Source organism: Girardinichthys multiradiatus, chromosome 10 (assembly GCF_021462225.1).
Source record: "Girardinichthys multiradiatus isolate DD_20200921_A chromosome 10, DD_fGirMul_XY1, whole genome shotgun sequence".
Lineage (NCBI taxonomy): Eukaryota > Metazoa > Chordata > Actinopteri > Cyprinodontiformes > Goodeidae > Girardinichthys > Girardinichthys multiradiatus.
The window spans coordinates 23,407,541-23,429,626 of NC_061803.1; the positions used below are offsets into that span (position 1 = coordinate 23,407,541).

A 22,086-nucleotide genomic window follows, 5' to 3' on the forward strand; every position below is an offset into this window, starting at 1 on the left:
CTAGCCTCAATTCAAATAAATCACCTGCTACCGACGGGTTCCCTCCCGAATGGTGTAAAACTATGAGGGGAAGCCTTCAACCTTCATTGAAAACTGGTGTTAACTACAAAGGGGCTCTTCATGTCTCTGATACCAATAGAGGGAAAAAATAAAATAGACTACAAATCTCAAAGACCAATAAGTGTTTTGAATTCAGCCTATTTATTCTACACAACCATTCTAGTATAGAGAATGGATGCTGTAATGCCTCTATTAATTGAAGACCAAACTGCTTTTTTGAAATGTAGACAAATGCACAATAATATTAGGAGAGCCCTGCATATTATTGAACAGATTAATAAGGGGAAAAACAATTCAATTAGCCTAGATAAGGAAAGATTGTAATTGAGTAGGTTGGTATTTTCTCTATTTAGCAATGAAAAGATTTGGTTTTTGCAATGACTTTATATAATACATCCAACCCCTTTACTTAGCTCCTACTGCCTGAATTAAAATTAACAGTAATCTCTCCAACCCATAACCTTGGAATGTGGCTACAGGCAGTTTTGCCCAGCAAGCCCAAATCTCTTAAATTTGTTTATCGAACCCCTAGCTCAAGCTATACATCAGGAAACAGCCTTAAAGGGTATCCTAATAGGCAAGGAGGAATATAAAGTATATTTATGTCCTTGTTACAATCACAGACCCTGATTCAGGTTTTCCAGTGTTAATGAGAATGTTAGAAACACACGCTATATTGCCAATCGTATTCACTCACCCACTCAAATAATTGAAATCAAGTGTTTCAATTACTTCCATAGCCACTGGTGTGTAAAATCAAACACCTAGGCATGCACACTGTTTCTACAAACATTTGTGGAAGAATGGGTCGCTCTCAGGAGCTCAGTGAATTCGAACATTGTACTGTGATAGGATACCGCCTGCGCAATAGGTCTAGTCCAAAAATATCTTTGCTCCTAAATATTCTTTCAACTGTTAGCGGTATTATAAGAATTGAAAGTAACTGTGAATGACAGCACCAACTGTCACCAACTGTCTCCAGAGTCAATCACTGAAGCCTTCCAAACTTCAGTGGCCTTCAGATTAGCTCGAAAACATATGTCACCAAGTGCATTTCAAAGCGTCAGATACAGTGGTGCTAAGCACACCGCCACTGGACTCTAGAGCAGTGGAGGTGAGTTCTCTGGAGTGACAAATCATGCTTTTCCATATGGCAATCTGATGGATGAGTCTGGGTGTTGCAAGGAAAACAAAAGTATCTGTGGGATTGTATTGTGCCAAGTGTAAAGTTTGGTGGTGCGGGGATTATGCAAAGAGGTTGTTTTTTTCAGGAGTTGGGCTTGGCCCCTTGGTTCCAGATAAGAAACTCTGAATGCTTCAGGATTTCAAGAGATTTTGGATGATTCCATGCTCACAACGTTGTATGAACAGTTTGGAGATGGCCCCTTCCTCTTCCAACATGACTGTGCACAAGTGCACAAAGCACAGTCCATAAAGACATGGATAAGAGTTTGGTGGAGATGTGCATGATTGGCCTGCACAGAGTCCTGCCCTCTACCCAATAGAACATCTTTGAGATGAATTACAGTGGAGACTGCAAGCTAGGCCTTCTTGTCCAACATCAGTCTATGACCTCACAAATGTGTTTGTGGGAGAATTGTCAAAAAGTCCAATAAGCACGCTCCTAAACATTGTGGGCAGCCTTCCCAGAGGAGTTGAATCTGTTATAGCTGCAAAGGGTGGACCAATCAATGCTTATAACTCTGGAAGTAGCAAAGCTAATATAAGTGAACTGTATCAGTGTTTGACCAAACTTAAATTGAAACCCATGGATTAAGAATGGGATGTCACTTAACTTCAAATGCGAGTCGAGACAGGTGAGCAAATACCTTTGGCGTTGTAGTGTATGGTTTAAACTCTTAAAGGTTACACCCTGAATGTTAATTAAACATGACATTTAATTTCCATCCAGAACAGGCCCTTATATCCAAATACAAGTTTAAATCAACCAGTATTAAAGATAAGGGAGTATATCTACCTATAGACTTGTTACAAATATCCAAAATGAATCATAGACTTATTAATAAGGAAACGTACAGTGACCTGAGGAGAAATTAAATGAATATTCTTTCTAAATGTTTATACTTTTTTCTTGCTTTGCCTGAGAAGCAATTTAGGGAACGGAACAAGCATATTTCTAGATTCATCTGGCTTAATAAAATACCAAAAGTAAAGTTTTCTACACTGCAATTGCTAAAGGAAAGAGGAGTCTTGGCTCTACCCTCTTTGAGGGATTCCTAAATATCTGCCCAATTGAGATATTTGGTTTGGTGGTGTAACCCATCTAACTGTGCGAAATGGAAAGGCATTGAAATAACTTTTTCCAACACACCAATTCAGTCTAGGCTTGGCTGCATACCTAGTACATCTTCATTGTGCTTGAGAAACTGAAAGTAATGGCAGATTATGAACACATTGGGCTTTAATATGGTAATTGGTTAGTATGTATCTGCAATATTTTCCGAACCAACTAGCTACAGATGATGTTTAGCTCATTAAACATCTTCTGGTATCTGCTAAAAGGCCATAACAAAATACTGGCTATGTAAATGAGCCTCTTTACCGCCGTAGTAGAAAATGTTAAATTGATGGAATGATAACTTTTACCGTACAACTGCAAGGGAAACTGGGAAAGAGCTGTTGGAGAAAACGGCTGGACCTTACAAACAATGACAGTGTTCATTAACTATCATAGAACATGTGTAAAGCTTGCAATATTGGCATATATGAATGTGTATGTATATATTTGTGTGTGTGAAGAAAGAGAGAGATACTGGAAAAAGTGAAAAATTAGCAAGAATTAGCTGAAGAACACATGAAAATGTGAGTAGTAATCTGACAACAGTTAAGTGATTTGAAGATGCAGAATAAGACAAGGGGAACACAAGGATTACAAATTGAACAAAAATACTAAATGCAAAGGTTTTTATCTCTTCCACCAACATGATGAACAAGGCCAATATCTACACAATCTCCCCTCTCCTGCTACAGCTGTACTTTGCTAGATTTACTGTAGTAATATTAATTGGGCATTTTTTTACATTCAAATCTGGAAACCTTTTCCATTTTTGGAGTTATTAATTATACTAGTTTTATATTGAAGGTACATTATTTTTTTATGGTTTGCATCATCTTGTTGCCCAAAAAGGCAAACATTTTATTATTTTAACCTAATTGGTTAATTTAAATATCCTTCAGAAAATAGTTGACAAATTAGATTATTGTTATGATTTGGGGTTGTTTGGTTTTTGGTTTCTGGTTTTTTTCCTTATGTTTTTCGCTGCTCCAGTCTTTAATCATGTCTCTGTTTATTATTTTCCTAGTCATGCTTTAGATTTTGTCTTCTAGTTCATGTGCGGTCAAGTTAAGTTTTTGGATCTGGTTATGCTTTCGTTTCATGTTTTTCTAGTTATGTTTCTATTAGTTTGTTTCCTTGGATTTGCGTTCTGTTCAAGCCATGTTTTGTTCTGTCAATTAAGTTTGTTCGGTTCACCTGCACCATGTTAATCAGTTTTGTGTTCCACCTGTACGATGCTCCATTTAAACACACCTTGTTCAGTTAGTCGGCGCGGAAACATTTTTCATTTTCATGCTCATGTCCTGCTGTTCACACGAAGCCTGTCTTGCCAAGCCTGCCCATGTCTGTTTTTGCCGTCACCTCCTGTGAGTGAGTTTTTTTGTTATTAAATATTTTTCCATTTAACATCATGCTGCCTGCTAGTCTGCATTCTGGGTTCGTCCATTGCTCAAGTCGTAACAATTATTGGACGATAGCTTTATTCCTGATGAAGAACAGAGCTGCTCTAAATGTTTTTTAGGAACATCTCCCTCTTTGTCAGGTTATTTGTGCTTGTTGCATATAGAAGATGTTGCAGCTCTGCTCGTTTTATTTTGAGAGCCTAATTTTCTTTGGCTAGCATAATTAAAATAAAGCTAAGTTTCCTAATGATAGTACTGTGAATACTGTGGGTGCTGTGTAACTATATACTGTAAGTGTAATGCAACTTCTTTCATTTTTAAATCCATAATCCCAACTAAATGCTCCCTATAAGGGATGGGTTAAATGCAGAGGACAAATTTCGTTGTAATGTACATGTGCAATGACCAATAAAAATGATGATTATTATTATTATTATAAATCATTTATGTTGAACACATCCAGTAGTCTCCCTCCAGCAGCTGCATGTTTTACTTGAACATCTGAGCAACTAGTAAATCTAATCTACGCCTGGTCTAAATACACTCCTTGAGGACATTCTTGGAACATCTTGTCTCAAACAGAGGTGCTAGAAGTCTATTTTTATTGTGCCAGTAAAATAGGTAAACCATTAAACTCTTTTGAACTGCTAAAGACACAGAAAACAAAGTGAACTGTAGCTTCCAAATGTATTCTAACTCTCTTTTTAACACAATTTTGCCACATATTTGACCTTCTCAAAAGGACTCCATTTTAGAAAACCAACAGTGTCTATTATTGAAAACTATCTTACAACCTTCTATTACTTTGCTAAACAATTTTGAAAAAATAAATATAGTTTACCCAGGGAACACAGACTGCAACCATCAATTAAGTTCATTAATCAAGTTTTCTACATAACATAGTAAAGATTTAAATAGCTTGTATGTAATAACCTTTAAGCCCCACCCCCAGAAACCAAATTTTGAGGGGGCCGCCAAACCATAATCTCACTTAAGGCACCAAAATACCTAGGGCCAGTTCTGCAAGGAGCAGAGCTGGCCCTAGGTATTTTGGTTATAAGTGAAACCAGATGCTGAACATCTAGACACTTTCTTTCTTGCTGCCTAGTACCACAGTGGGTAGCACTGTTGCTTTGTAGCAAGAAGCTCCTGGCTGTATGTCATGGACTGGGGTTTTTCTGCATGAACTTTGCATGTTCTCCCTGTGCATGCGTAGGTTCTCATCTGGCAGTCCAACTTCTTCCCACAGTCCGAAAAAATACATGTTAGGGTAACTGGTACCTCTAAATTTCCCTTTGGTAGGAATTTGTGTCTGCATGGATTCCTGAATTCTGCAGCAGGTACAGACAATGGAAAGGATCTTTAGGTATGCATGTATAAGATTTATTTCAGCTATGAGCGCTACAACTGCTAAATTACAGGTGCTGAGCTGAACACAATTTCAGCATTTTCACTGAAACTTAGAAACCTTTTCCTGAAAGAAAAAAAAAACACAAAAGGTTTCCTTCTGCTTAATGCTTATTGCTCTTGGATCTGTAACTGCACACAGAAACTTGATGTTACCTGTTGACTACACTCCAGTTTCCTCTCCCGAGTAACCTGTACTCTAGATGGAGATCAAGGAGATCATCTATCAGGTCATGTCAACTGACTGTAAGTGACCTAGCTTGGCCGGCTTTCTGAAGTGCTGCTAGGTTAACTTTATGTTTGGAGGTGCATTTCTAGGTTAAACTATAGTACAAAAAGAAATGTATGATAAGTTTCCTTTTCTCACATATAGAAAATAATTTTAATTATCTAATGTATGTGTGTTCTAAAGCTAAAGATTAGGGTGATGGCAAGTAGGCCTTCCAACCACAAAGTCTTGAAGCTAATCACCCAAGATAAATTGTCAAAACACCAGAGGACACATACAAAAAGCTGGTCAGGGATTATACGACGGGTTTTATTACAGTAATGCCTAAAAAGAATTTTCTATTGATTATTGAGAAATGTATCAGCTCGTGTCAATACAGAACATGTTTCTCTGTGAAAAATGACAATCTGTTATCATTCTTACCCGGGATCTTTACAATTTCTTATGCTTTATTTCTGGGGTTGATACACACATTTCACAACAAAAAACATTCATGCCGTGGACACAGAACCCATCTACTTTCAAAGCAGTATTGCCTGGACATTCCCCAAAATGAACCAAACTGGTGGAAGTCCACAATTTTCTCCCTGATATCTTGGCTGATTTCAGTATGAACTAAGGTGACATTTCTTTCTTCTGACATGTTATGTGAGATTAAAGCAATATTAAAACATAAATAATAGGGATCAGCATAGTAGGATGTTTAATAAGAAGTTAAAATAAATTTACAGACTGAGCATGCTCGGAGCATGGGTAGTGAATTGAAAGGAACCAGTAATGAGTGATGAAAACCAATGAGCTCATATACAGAGGGAAGGGTGGAGAATGGCATTGGCACCAGAGGGACATAATCAGGGAAATGTCAAACCGCTGTGGAGGAGAACAAAACAGGAATACTGAGGGGAGGTGACTACCTTACACAAAGGGAGCTGAACTACATACAAAAGAAAGTACAAATTAAGGGGGGTAAATACTAACACTGATCTAGGAGAGTAATAAAAATGCAAAGGAGAACAGAACGCAAGAAGAAACAAAAAAACAAAGGAATGAACTGATATAGCAAAACCCCAATGACAAAAAAACAAAACAACTGAATATGGCAAGACCTTTCTAAAAATTAACTAAGAAAGATCAGAAAGCCAGCACAAAAGAATACCAAAACACAAACACCCATGGATCACTTCTATGTGTTTTTAACATATAATATAGCCATAAATGAATACATGACTTTTAAAATAAAATAACATTTTGAAATATGGGGTCATAAAATACTTGGAATAGAAGCACCAAAGTTAGCATCTTAACATAATAATACTAATATAACTATATCAGTAAAGTTAATATTACTTCTGATATTATCTTAATTTGAATATGACTGAACGCCTCAGTGGTTATAAGGCAAACAATATATTATGGCTGTGTAATTGAAAAAAAAAACCTAGATAAAAATGATTAAATAAATAAATCTGTTATAGTTGTTCAAACACTATATGTTTAACTATATATTGTAACTGCAGTTTCCATAATCCCAAAGAGTGCTAAGGTCCTTTTAATGTCTTGCACTCTTTGTGAATGAGAATGAAGAAAACAAATAATTAATTTATTTACTGACTGCGGTGTGTTCAGAATATTGTGGATAAGTAAAATCTTCTTTGCAAAGAAAACAATTCGAAACCTTACTTAAACAAGTTTCATAAAGTTTAATGAGAGTCATTTATTAAAAGAAACAAAAAAGGTTAAGCAGTTTATTGACTGAGTTGACTTAATAAGGTAATTAAACGTCTTGTTGGTTTAGTAACAGGTTTGCTGAGCATAATGTTTATGACAAGTTGTTACATTGAGTGACTCTTTTAATAACACAGCAAGCTTTTTTGTCACATAAATACAATTTCTTTACACCCATGTATTAACACTTATGTAATATTTTATTTTTTAATTATGTGTTTCAAAGAGAACACCTCTCTCACAAGTGCTATTTATTGTTGGTCTTCAGGTCAGAGATGATGTTGTTTATTATAAAAATATATTGAGAGTTTGCTAATTAATAACTCATGTACATCTTCCACAGTGGCAATTACCATAGTCATAATGCACCAAGCAGTTTTTGTATTGTGATCTTAAAATTATTTGTACAAGGAGGCCCTCTAATGGATAGTAGGGGAACAGAAACAGTCCTGCAGTTCTACTGGTCCTTCTCAAAATATTAGCATAGTGTGATAAAGTTCATTATTTTCCATAATGTCAGGATGAAAATTTAACATTCATATATTTTAGATTCATTGCACACTAACTGAAATATTTCAGGTCTTTTATTGTCTTAATACAGATGATTTTGGCATACAGCTCATGAAAACCCAAAATTCCTATCTCACAAAAGTAGCATATCATTAAAAGGGTCTCTAAACGAGCTATGAACCTAATCATCTGAATCAACGAGTTAACTCTAAACACCTGCAAAAGATTCCTGAGGCCTTTAAAACTCCCAGCCTGGTTCATCGCTCAAAACCCCAATCATGGGTAAGACTGCCGACCTGACTGCTGTCCAGAAGGCCACTATTGACACCCTCAAGCAAGAGGGTAAGACACAGAAAGAAATTTCTGAACGAATAGGCTGTTCCCAGAGTGCTGTATCAAGGCACCTCAGTGGGAAGTCTGTGGGAAGGAAAAAGTGTGGCTGAAAACGCTGCACAACGAGAAGAGGTGACCGGACCCTGAGGAAGATTGTGGAGAAGGGCCGATTCCAGACCTTGGGGGACCTGCGGAAGCAGTGGACTGAGTCTGGAGTAGAAACATCCAGAGCCACCGTGCACAGGCGTGTGCAGGAAATGGGCTACAGGTGCCGCATTCCTCAGACCTGGGCTACAGAGAAGCAGCACTGGACTGTTGCTCAGTGGTCCAAAGTACTTTTTTCGGATGAAAGCAAATTCCGCATGTCATTCGGAAATCAAGGTGCCAGAGTCTGGAGGAAGACTGGGGAGAAGGAAATGCCAGAAGTCCAGAAGTCCAGTGTCAAGTACCCACAGTCAGTGATGGTCTGGGGTGCCGTGTCAGCTGCTGGTGTTGGTCCACTGTGTTTTATCAAGGGCAGGGTCAATGCAGCTAGCTATCAGGAGATTTTGGTCGGATGAAATATGCTAATTTTGTGAGATAGGAATTTTGGGTTTTCATGAGCTGTATGCCAAAATCATCCGTATTAAAACAATAAAAGACCTGAAATATTTCAGTTAGTGTGCAATGAATCTAAAATATATGAATGTTAAATTTTCATCATGACATTATGGAAAATAATGAACTTTATCACAATATGCTAATATTTTGAGAAGGACCTGTATAATGCTGCTTCCCAACAACACATCCTCTTTAGTGCCTGTACCAAGGAAGGATGTAATATCATGCCTCAACAGCTTTGTATTAGTTGTCCTGGTGTCACATGTGGTGAAAGTCCAGGTGAGACCTGCTCTTGTCCCTCTTTAGTGTTGTACAAAATCCCCTGTGCTTGCTCAAGAAGGAGGAGGACATTAAAGGGAAGATTTGACTAAGTAGCCTGACAACTCTCTACTTCAACTACATTAACTTTACTGTATAATACTTGGGCAGAATGGTTTGTTTGCAATTAATTTTGCATCTTAATTTTACAGCACTGATTTGGATTTAACTGAATGAGTTGGACTGAATTGAATCATTGCCTTGCAGGAAGAAGGTTCTGAGTTCCAATCTTTCCTTTTTTTATAAGATGTGTTTTGCTGCACTAGTGACCTCATTTTGTGTCATTTCTTGATAGTTTGCAGACAGGAAATAGGGCAAAGAGAGGGGTGAGACATGCAGCACAGGTCACCATGGCCGGGACTCAAACCAGGGGACAGCCATGTCGAGGGCTGAAGCCTCTCTATACATGGGTCGAACGCTATACCGCTACGCCAGTGTCACGCCACCTGAGTTCAGTTCTGGAGAGAATATCTGCATGTTCTCTCTGTTGATATGCGGGTTCTCTCCAGGTACTCCAGCTTCCTCCCACTGTCTAAAAATATGCACGCTAGGCTAACTGAACAATCTACATTTGACCTTAGGTATAAATGTGTGTGTGTGTGGTTGTCTGTCTTGTGTGCCCTTGTATTGGCCTGCAATGGACTGGCAACATGTCCAGGTCGCTCTGCAAAGATTAAGCTGGAATGGAGCATGAATGGATGGGTACCTTAATATAAAATGGACCTGTTTGCCCTGTGAAGTGCCTTGAGATGTTTGTTATAAGGTGACACTATATAGAAAAAACTACTGAATATTTGTTTCAGTGTCTTGATGCTGAAAGATTCCCTAAACATATGTCAAATATTTCTCAAACACACTTCAATTCAATTCCATTCAATTCAGTTTTATTTATATAGCGCCAATTCACAACACTTCCAGACAGTTCTGTGTGTACATCTGTAAGCTTTATTGAAACGTTTAAACAAGAAACAAGTATCACAGTGATCTGACAAAAATAAAAGTGCTCCAAAACACATTTGAATTTGTTTCTCTCAGTAAAGCAGTCTAACAGAAAGGGAGTGCTATGGTATAATGTCACACTAATAGTGAGAAATCTAGGATGCATAGAAGATGAGACGACAACTCCCTTTAAAAGCTTTACCTGTGTTACTGCATTATGAAACTAAATTAGCACATTATCCACAAAAAATACAATAACCTGTAAACAACTTGGCAAAAGTCTGCATGGTAATTCGGACATCATTTAGTTATTAAAAATTAGACAAAGACAAAGTAGAAATTAGAAACTTGGTTTGAGTTTTTTTTCCCTTCTAAGATGACACTACAGTAGTAAAGGGATTTTAACATCAGAGTGAGGTTTACAGTGTTTAAACTGCTTACAATTACACAAATACATAGAAATACCGTGTTTAATAGCTAAACACCGTTGTTTTCATAGTTACAAATGAAAATAAATAAGTACATAAATAAATATTTCAAACTTACATCTGGAACTTTAGCTGTTTTTCTGTCTGTTTCTCAGTCCTTGTGTGACATAAGAAACTTTAAACTCAAGTGTTTAAATTTTTACCTAAGTTAAATTTGTTTCTTCTTCTGTTGACTATATTTTTATTATTCTAACCATTTAGAAAAAACAGGATGCAGCCGATGTTGTAACAATGTGGCTGAAAGAAAATCAGGAGCAGCCAGAACAGCTGCAGTAACAATGTGTCAAAACTAGTTTAGCATTTCATGAAATATGCTTATTTGCTTACTTGGCAAGAACTAAACAAAAATAACAGTTTTTATGTCTGTTCAATATATGCTACATTTAGCAGCTAATTAGCATAGCTTAACTGTGTTGTTATTTGCTTTACTAATTAAATTACAAGCACTATGCTCAGTTTTAGATAGCAAATTATATTTTTAGAGTTTTAAATATAAATGTATACATATTTGTTTCCAATTTGCTGAAGAACCACAATTTACTGTCACTTGTCTGTGTAAAAAGCTGGTGGTTAGTTAGCTTAGCTGTTTTCTTTAACCAATTAAAGATTCAACATTATGATCAGTTTCAATCAAATCAAAATGATATTGACAGAGTTCTAAGTTAAGTTAATGTGTCTGATGTTCATAATAGGCAACATTTTGCTACACTACTCACAAAAAGTTAGGGATATTTGGCTTTTAGGTGAAATTTATGAAAAACATAAAAAGGTCATGCTACAGTGATATTATGTCATGAAAGTAGGGTTTTTAGGTAGGTTTTTAGGCATGCAATGATAATTTCCTAATCTTAAATACTTCATTGAAACAAAAGCAAACAGTGGTGAGGATTCCACAACAAGAAATGTAAATGTCTCAATAACATGTCATGTGCCCTCGAGCATCAATCACAGCTTGACAATGACGTCTCATGTTGTTCACAAGTCGACTTATTGTCTGCTGAGGCATCCCACTCTTCTTGAATGGCGGCCCTCATGTCAACGAGGTTCTGGGGTACAGAGTTACAGGCCTTTGGATGATGACTCAGCTGATCCCATAGTATTTCAATGGGATTTAGGTCTGAAGCAAGTTCAGGCCCATTGATATATATTACTGGATTGGCCACCATTTGACTATTGCATGACACACATGCACCGTTGCTGTGCATTGAGTCCGGACTGCTGCAGAAGCAGTGTCAGAAGTACACAAAACTGGTCCTTTTTCAGGTTAAAAATGTTCTATGAGTAGAATAACATATTGGTTTCACACTTTAAGTTGATATAATTGATATAATTGTCATGAAATGTAATTTGTGGAAAATTCTGGAAAAAATAAGCGATGTACAGATATGCCACAAAAAGTAGTACAGTGTTTAAAATACTAAAACTAAACATTTTACCTGTTTAAATAAAGGTTAAAAAATAATATAATGTGTGGATTTCAATATTTCTGTACAGTAATTTATTAGTGGAGTTTATGACAGGTACACACAATCTGAATTCCAGGACATTTTTGCAGTAAACATTTTTTTCCAGATTCTGTTTATTAAACCATATTCTAAAATGTGTAATATATTTTGTAAAAGCTTAAGATTGGTTTTATTAAGTTTGTTTTGGCCCCTTTAGGTTTCTCAAAGTGGAACTCACTTCCTCATAATGCTAGTTCCGGTGAAAAGGCAATGTTAGCGTTTTCAGTCTTCGCTACTAGTGTTATGTCTTACCTGCTCCCTTACGAACAAGTATTAATTTACAGCACGTTGCTGCATCAGCTGCCAGTGCTTTTCTATTTTCTATCCTCTCACTCTCTGCTCCTCCTTTCCTCTTTGGTTGTCTCTGTGTGTGTGTCTCTGTTCTGCTGTGACAGACAACCTCAGAAAAAGAAAGGAGGGGGCGTTTAGGAGCTTCAGTCAGATACCTGAGTGAGCAGCACGGACAGCCAGTGGTGAGCACAACTAAACAAGAAGTTAGCTTCACCAACTGATGCTGAACCCCCACCTCACTGTGTTCCAACATGGTCTTTGCAAAGATACTAATTCGCTAAACAAAATATTTGTTACGCTTGGCATAAATGTAGGTAAACCTGTCAACACTGTAATGCACAGTTCCCACACTGCTTATAGGTTTATGTTTAGGGAATACATCTTTCAATGTATCATAACATCTGCAATTGTCTCAGCTTTACTTTGAGCCATATTTTATAAAAATCAAATAGGAAATAAGGGCGCTACAACCCTTTTTGTAAAAGATGCATGCTTATCCCACATCGGAACACCATGGTTTTGTCGACATGACTGAATGTATAGCAATGGTGCCTGATGGAGCTGGAGTTAAATGGAGTTGTGACTCTTGCAGTCTCTCTATCTCTATTGCAAGCTGCTGATGAAACTCTGTGACACTCTAAGCTCATTGGCCACTTCTGTCTGAGAACATCCTGTTTGAAGCCTCGCAATGGCGAGGTACTGTTGATCAACTGTTAGGTGTCGTCTTGGTCTCATGATGTCAAAATGTGAACAGCATGATGAGGAGGACTGTTCAACTACCAATTCTGACTGAACCAGGAAATGTATTGGTCAATTCATGATTCAAACAACTTTTGTGAATTTTGCTCCTTGTTAGAGAACAGCAAGTTGTGCAAAAGGTACTTAAAAGTTGAAGAGTTAGACATGTGCATACAAAAGTTTACATAAGGTCACATGAAGTTCACCTGTAAAGGTTATAGTGCATTTTAGGTTCAACCTGATATTTAACCCAAAGGCCGAATATCCTTAACGTTTTTTGAACAATGCACATTGCCATAGGATGTTGTACATAAACTATTCTGATTTCAGTTGCTTAATTTAGCTTAATCTGCAATATAATTTTTTGCTTCATGATGATTTTTTTTTTTACTTTCATGCATATGTTAATGTGTCTGACGTACAGAAAAGGCATTTTCCATTTGAACCTCATTTTAACCTAGATTTCCAGCTAGGTAGCTTAGCTTAAATGTTTTATTTGACCAATTAAAGAATTGACATTATGGTATATTTTTTTGTTTACAATATTTTTTAGTTTTAAATATAAATTTATTTATTTTTTTGTTTTAAATATTTTTTAGTTTTAAATATAAATTTTTCATGTTAAACTAAGCTAACAAGCTAAAGCTTCTGCTAAGCCATGAGGACGCCAAACTAACTGCCTCCACAAATGTTTATATTTCTTCAAAATCTCAAACAATTTCTTTAAAGTTCAGCGTTAGGTGGTAAAATATTATTGGAATCTGCTGACTTTAATCTTCATCTTCCTTCCTTACATTTCCTATCTAGCTGCATCACTGCTCATATAGATCTAAAGGTTATCGCTCCATCCTCTGCCCTTGCCTAGGCTCCTCTTACCATCCTCATGTTTCTTCCCCAAACCTAAATCCTCTGACCTAGTTTTCCAGCCACAGAAAACTTAAGACCGTCATAGGAACTGGCTACAATAATACTGCATTCCACCTTTACATAGTTGACAAAAAGTGCTACAATACCGGAAAGGAACCAAATCCCTAAACTGTAGACCTTGACACAGCTGCTGAGACCAAAACATCTTTAGAACAAACAGAATGTAAAACTTAACTGCTTGTAGAATACACTAAGTCGGTGGTTTAACAACTAGAATAAGGCTTTGATTTATAAACATGTTCCTGTAATGTTAGAAAAAAGTGTCAGTGTGAACAGCTACCATTTTCTCTCCCTAAAACACTCTCTGTCTGTTGCTATGTTAACAGAAAGAACCGGGTTAAATATAGTGTATATTTTTTTTCTTTGCACAGTGTGCACCAGTTTAGAGCATGAAAGTAAAGTAGATAGCTCCAACAAGCTGGTCCCTTCAAATTATAGGTCACAGGGTTCCACTGACCAACTAACAGACATCCTATCAAGGTGAAATTAAAAGAAATGTTTGTAGTGTTACTTTCTGAACCAAAGGTTTTGATCTAAAACATTTAAATCCAAATGACGACCCCATAACCTTCACAGAAAAACATTCAAGCAGATACATTCAATGCTTAATTTCAAGCCAAACCATATACTTCGCCTTCCATATCAAGACATCTGTGGCCCCATTTTCACCTCTCGGGGGGCTCAAATTGCCCCATGCCTGATCCCATCTCTTACACCACAAAATATAAAACTTAAAATAACAACCCTAATCCCCCTTTACTTTCCAGATGTGATACCCGAAGCACTGGTCTAGGAGCTGATGACCTGACCTGACCAGGTCTCATGCTTGGTGCCTGGCTTTAGGTGGGTGATGACCACTTCCACCGCCTGGACCTTCTGGTTCTTGGGAGGGATTGGGCACACCTTGTATGTGACCTCGTCTCCTTCCATAGGCACGTACTCCCCTTCAATGCTGTCCAGAGAACAGAAATGATAATAAAATAAGAACGAAATGAAAGTCAAAGACATTGCTTGAACAAATTAAATGGAAGACTTTTTCAACCACAGAATGAACCTGAAGCTGTGCAATTACCAAACTGAATACATTTTCCAGCTAACTTTGACAAACCTGTTACTTTAAAATGGTGTAGTATGTTGTTTACACCTATTTCCATCTAGCTGATATCCTTTTGCTCATTTTAAGTTCATAAACATTTACAACATTCAAAATGTAGGTGTCATTTAATGGGGAACAAGTGATTGCTCGGTCATTTCCTGCAAACTTTAAACTCTTTCCCAGAGCATAAAGACTGTAAAGTTTCAACCATTTCATCTTCTCAGCACATTTGTTTTTGATTTACAGTATATATATTAGTCTGAAAAGTAGCCACACCTCTCTAACATTGGAAACAAACTACCATATATGGAAAATGATGTGTCATTTGGAACTGTGTCCAACAGCCTATTGTAAACGGAAAACAGATTATTTTCTAAACACCAAGGATCTTTGTTAAGGTAATGTGTCGAATGGATATTTAGCCCCTCACTGGCAACACAGAAAAAGGACAGAGTGGGCACTTCTACTATCCCCGAACATCATGCTATGCATAAAAATTGGGTGAGATCCATGAAATAGGTGAAGAGGGTAGGTTTCAGTCAAAGCGTTTGAAAGCCTTTTGGCCCAAGAATATGAAACAACTGTAATCTGGGCTTCAAGGAAAGTAACAACCTAATGTTGAGAAATGAGGATACAACATAGTTCATGAAACGGCTATAACAGATTCAATTTAGTTTATTTATATAGCGCTAATTCACAACACACGTTGTCTCAAGGCGCTTTACAAAGTCAGTTCAATCGAATCATACAGATTTCAAGTCAGGTACATACAATCCAATTAATCCTAACTATCAAACAGTGCAGTCAGATTCAGTTCTTTATTCAAATTGGTTAAAAAGTTTTTCTTTCTAAGGAAACCCAGCAGATTGCATCGAGTCAGAGATTTGTAGCATTCACTCCTCCCAGATGAGCATGTAGAGACAATGGACAGTCCCTGGCGTTGACTTTGCAGCAATCCCTCATACTGAGCATGCATGTAGCGACAGTGGAGAGGAAAAACTCCCTTTTAACAGGAAGAAACCTCCAGCAGAACCAGGATCAGTGTGAGCGGCCATCTGCCACAACCGACTGGGGGACAGCTCCAGCGGAGTCGGCAGCCGATTATTTGGGAGGAAATCTAGTGTACTTTTGTTTTAGTTTCTCAGGTAAAAAAATGTTTTAACGTTTACTTTCCATGTGTCCTCAGTCAGTACAAACATTTGAAAAGGTCCATGAATGGTTTATTAATGTAAAATAATAATCACTCCCCAAACGGTTGTCCACCTTCTTGTTTCCCACAATAATTAACTGCAGTAGCAGTTTCTGTTTGACTGTAGCTGCGATGTATTTGTATATCAGTGTTTCAGCTTGTCTCCCAAACAGGGCCAACCATCATGTTTTTGTGAGCAAAGTAACTGTAGACAGACTTATAGACTATGAGTGAAGCGACTGATGGTGTCATAAGAAAAGCATTCAGACAGGCACATTACTGTAGTGCTGTTAAACCTTCATGGGTAAAACACATATTGGTTATTTGTAGGAAAGTGAGACTTTTAGCTGCTGCCTTTCAGTGTCACTATGTTTTACGCTGTATAAAGTAGGCTATTGACCCAGTGGTTTGAGGAAAGGGGAATATTGGTGCACGCTTGTGCACATCAGATCTGAAAGTTCACCGTCCACCTATATGATGTGAAATTTTTGTTTTTGAAATTACAAGAAATGTTTTCCCTCATTGTGGCCGTTTGCAGGTAGAGCCACTTACCACACAGTGCCCTCTAATCCATTGATAGGGTGCCAGTTTGTTAAGTCTGAAAGCTACTACCCCTCAAACAACATTTTCACTGATTTCCTCTTCCTCATAGGATAAATCACTAAATAAATCTTGATTATGAGAGCTAACATTCAAGCTGGAGACTTTATTATCTCTACTTTTGTCTTGGGAGGCTATTGCTTTACACATTAATGGCTAGCTAGGTATTCCATATGTTCTGTCATCACTCTTTCAGCTGTTCCCTCGGCTGCACTTTGCTTGCTTTATCTCTTTCTACGTTATTGTTGACATGGAAATTAATGTAACTATAATCGAGTTTCGCACACAAAGACAACTGAAAAAGTGAAGGTGTATAAGTTATATATGACCTTTAACCCTTCCATTTTCCAAGGTCCCAACTCTACTTAAATTATCAAAAAACATGCACAAGATAAATCCTGACAGCATAAACTGGAAGGATGGTGTGCTTGTTGAGGAAGACTCACTCAGAAATGTGAACAAAGATGTCCTCTCCTCCATGAGAAGGACGGATGAATCCATGACCCTGAGACCTGGAAAAGTTTTTACACACACCCTTAAATACGGGACCTGATCTTGCTCGTACTGTCCTACAGAGTGAGAGAGACGTAGACATAAACAGAGAGCAGGCTGATTTGATATAATTGTTTTAAGCTCTTTCTGAAAAGAATAAAAAGAACATCAAAAACAAACTCATCTTTTGTGTTTTAACTCACGCTGAGTATGTGCGGGTGCGTTTTGTTGGCAGTGGGCTGGGTAGCTCTCCATGCTGAGGTGGTTTTCTCTCCCTCTCCCAAACACGGCTGCCTTCCCTCAGGAAAGGGAAGGAAAGCTGCAGGGGAGTGCGTGGGGATGTCAAAGGCAGCTGGGAGTCTGTCGGCAAGGAGGAGTCAGTGCCTGACATCTTGGCTCGGCTTGGCTCAGGGTTTCCGTGGCACACAAAGAAGAACGGGGTGGAAGGCTACACCTCCTGCATGGCACGAGGGTTTTTAAGGGAGAGAAGAAGCACAGAGAGGAGCTCCTTAAGGTGGAAGAATGAAGTAACAACACATTGCAGTAAAGAGGGAAAAAAGTGGGGAATAACATTTGTTGAAAGTTAACTAGTGTGATTGACTTTGGTCACTGTATACCCAACCTGATACCACAGGTGTTCAATTGGGTTGGGGTAGTCTTTGATAAACCGTCCTCCGTCGAGGATAGGGTTCTGTCACTAAGAAGGGAGATATGGGATTTACCCCACTGCAGAATTTATCATATATTTCTGCATTAAAATCGCCTCCAGTAATAACAAGCCTTGTTTTTACAGTGAGAGCAGTGAGACCGTACATTGTAAAGTACGGTGGCTCAGGAGCTATGATGTGGGGATATTTTTTTAAAAAGGGTGTATAAAACTGAATACTGATTTATTTACTGAAAAACTACATCTTCATTACATTTCAGTTGATAAAGTAAATGTTTGAGTTTGTAACATTCCTTTCCACTAACTTTCTGTCAAGCAAGAACAATTTTAATTATTTGTTTTTCATATTTTGATTTGGCATGGAATGATCTGAGTTTCAAATACACATCACTTTACGGTAGTATGAGGATTTTTAACTGTACTCACCTCTTTAAATGCACTGCTATCCATGTCTATGGTTCTCAAAACTACAGCTTGAGACCAAAAAGACCACCATTAAAGCTAAAACAGCAGAAGAGCGCTGTTGTTATGAAGTTATTTTACTTAGCATGAATCAGACATCATTATCATCACAAATCAAGTACTAGTACGACTTCCACCAATGAAAAAGACAAGAAAGGACATTACTTCAGAAGTTTGTAGTTTTGTGCCTTTTCATTTTCTAATTTTCCCAGTCTGTCATGAAAAGTTTTTTAGAGCTTTCCTCACCACTATTAAAGGGTTTTAAAGTTTTTTCTCTTTGGTTTGTGGAAATAACACCAAGTCTGTCACAGCTTAGGGATGCTGCAACAGACTGAAATAGAAAAATAAGATCTAAAATGTTCCAATATGAAATGTATTGTGAAAACCAATCTCCTTTTGGCTCTACTCAAGACATTAGATAAAAAAAACATTACTTCCACTCACTAACATTGATTACAGTTCATTCAAAAGATAAGCTGCTCGTTGAACTGTTTCATAACAGCCATTCCTGAGCACAAATGAGCTCTGCCACCCACTTGACACCGACCAAATTATCCTGTCATTACAAGGTGAACTGATTTGTATGGTTAGCTGGATCATTTTTATGACAATCTGCACAAACACCAATAACTACAGGGCATTGTTAAACAAATGTTCAGGGCTCATCCTGAAACGTGGTTTGTAATGAGTTCACAGTTGTGGGTGGAGGAGTTACCTGCTTCATCAGTAGACATACAAGCGGGCTGAAAGCCTGAGAAAGACTGATGAGATGAGTGGGTGTCAGAGTGATTCCCGAAGGCTCCAAGCAGCACATTTCGTACCTCTTACCATCAGTCTATATATAGTTCAGGGTAGCTGGACAGGGGCCATTACTGAGGTGAACTACAATGTTTGGGCAGGAGTTTTTTTTTAACCCAGAAAAATACAAGTGGATTGTAATGGAACAAAACACTTCCAATAAACCCAACCTAAAGTTATACACCTATTCCTTAGAATATAAATTAAGTTTTAACTTCAAATCTGTAGTAGATTCTAAGATCCATGTGAAAAATAATGTTGGTCTGTTTATTGGAAAATATGTGTTAGAGCAGAAGTTTTACATGGCCCCTTTAAAGATTTGCTGTTTTTGCTTTTTTGTCACACATAAATGTTACAGATAATCAAACACATTTTAATATCGTAGATAACCGGAAGGAAAACAAAAGCAGTTTTAAAGTGATATGACTTTTTTTTTTTTAGAAAAAAAGCTATCCAACATAAATTTGGCCAATAAAGGTGAGTCTAATTCAAACCAACCTTGCTCTGTGAAAACGTAATTAACCTAAAACTTAAAAAAATGGTTGTTAAACCCCTTGGAGGACCAATTCCCTTTAAATGTTTGCCATAACTGCCAATGAGCCTTTTGCGTTACTGTGGAGGAATACACTCTTATTTGCAAAATTGTTTTAATTCAGCCACATTGGACGGTACTTCAAACACAAACAACTTGTTTACGATCATGCCACATCAGCTCAATTGGATTTTCATCAGGACTTTGACTAGGTCACCGTAAAATCTTTATTTTTTTAGCTTTTTGTTGACCTATTCAGAGGTGGACTTGCTGGTGTGCTTCAGATCATTGTCGTACTGCATAACACAAGTCTGCTTACTGCTAATGTAAACATGACATAAAGATTATTTTTGAAAAATACCCTTAATCTGGAAAATAATCCTCATTGGAACGCATATTCTAATTTATTGAATATGCTGGTATTATAGAAACGCTTCCAGGTCCTGAAGAATCAAAGCAGCCCCAGACCATCCCACTACTACCACTATGTTTGACTGTTGGTATGATGTTATTTTTCTATAGTAAGTTTTACACCAGATTTAATGGGACGCACCACTTTTTCAACACACTGTATCTTGTGAAAACTTTTGTTAATAAAAAGATTGTCATTGTTTTCCCTAATGTTATATTAGGTACCCAGCTATACACTGGGGCCACCAGGTTAGGAAACTACCTCACCAATTCATACCCTCATTTCATTCCATCCAACAAATAATTTCCTACAGATGTACAACCTATTGTTTTATTTTCTTGGTAATTATGTATTTTTCACGAATTATGAAGACAAATTATCATAAAGATGCTAAAATCTCAACTATGATAAATTAGACTGGCTAATACTATATGAAGATTTCATATGAAATTCTATTTCCATTGATTACTGTTCGGATCTCTATTTGGGTTGGTGAATTGTTAAGAAATATTAGAGATAATGGTCCCTGATGAAATCAAAACTACTGGAGTCATATAATCATATTCTAGGCAGTTCACTATTATAAAGTATGGAATGTTATTAACTCTGTTAATAACCAGTACGAACATGTCCAAAAGGTTTGTACGAATTCACAACAGTCAGAAAGTGGCTCCTTTACCACACTCCAAAAGGCATGGAAAGAGCAAAAGAACAAAAGGGCAAAACAAGCAGGGAGCAGGACATGTCAACAGAAAATATGAAGCAAACAAACAGAATAGTTTTAACATTGTCAGTTTATCTGAGACTTACAACATTCATACTTCCTAATTCTTTGATAATGTTGTCCTTGGTTATTATATAATGAGAGCTAACAGAGACTTTGTAAGTTTGTCTGAATGCAACGATTGATCAGATTTCTGTAGGTCAAAAAATGGAGGAGCAGCTGCCCGTCTTGCTCCCATGTTCAGGCGCCTATGTGTGTGTCTGTGTAACAGAATCAAAATACCAAGCTATCCATATGATCATCATTAACATCAAGTACATCGTTTTAGCCGTGGCAATGTAATGATTGCTGTGTTTGAAGTACTTTCAGGAATTCCCCCACTGAGGGACCGTCCTATGTGAAAGATTTACAAACAAATTTAAATATATTTCAACAGAGAAAAAACATTGTTACATTTTTACATTCATATTTTTCCAGACGGCTGATGTGTGCAGGTGCTATCTTGTAGGTATGAGAGGTGCTGATGCAGTGGTTATGAGCACATCTTGGAGTCACGAAGGGACGATCAGATAGGAGGACTTTCAGAAACTTGACTGGCTGAGTTAGCCCATTTATAAGACTGCCAACAGGCCAGTGTTTGGACTTTCATGTGTCTGCAGTGAATGTTTCAAACGACTCGTAAAACATTTAATTACAGGGGTTTCAGTAGTGGATTGAACTGAGAGAGGGAAAAAAAAGGGGGCCAAAGCACCACCCAGTAAAACCAGGACACAATGGCCATCTCCATCAGCATGAGAGACACGTCAACTCCTCCACACACACACAATGTCTTTAAACTTTAAATTCACCGTTTGATGTAGCAAATTGGTCGTTTTAAAGTCTAATCTGTGTAAGTGTGAGATTAGCATGGACGAAATTATTTAATGGGCAACAAGAGCCCTTCAGGCGGACCGATTCCAGAACATTCTCAGTGGAAGCGGGAGACGAGAAGGAGTGAGGATGCCTGTGGACAAAAACTCATTTTGCCATTAAAGGAAATACTCTCAGATGTAGCTTAGAAACAAACATCACTATTGATAATATTTTCACATCCGTGCCATCGTGATCAGACAAGTGGCCGGTAGAAAGAATAATCGGCTCGGACGGAATTCTGACACAAAACCCGATCGACTTAAACGATTACTCACCGTTAAAAACGCTGAGATGGTAGCCCCTTCTTCAATGAGGCAGTTATGTAATTAGAACCGGCGAAAAGGTGCGGGAACATGAGCTAAATGAGTGCGGGGATCTTGGTATGGATGCGGCGTACACACGCAGGCGGGATGAGAAAGAAGACTGCAGAGAC

At 37.7% G+C, this 22,086-nt stretch overlaps 1 protein-coding gene across 1 annotated transcript; it reads right to left on the reverse strand.

The window, feature by feature from the left end:
- Positions 1 to 9,803: 9,803 nt before the first annotated feature.
- Positions 9,804 to 22,086, reverse strand: csdc2a (cold shock domain containing C2, RNA binding a). The gene is made up of 4 exons (XM_047377749.1): positions 21,929 to 22,086; positions 17,350 to 17,603; positions 17,101 to 17,223; positions 9,804 to 14,721 (listed from the first exon to the last, which is right to left on the reverse strand). Exons 2-4 carry the CDS (start codon positions 17,535 to 17,537, stop codon positions 14,559 to 14,561), a joined length of 474 nt encoding a protein of 157 aa, XP_047233705.1. The 5' UTR covers positions 17,538 to 17,603; positions 21,929 to 22,086; the 3' UTR covers positions 9,804 to 14,558.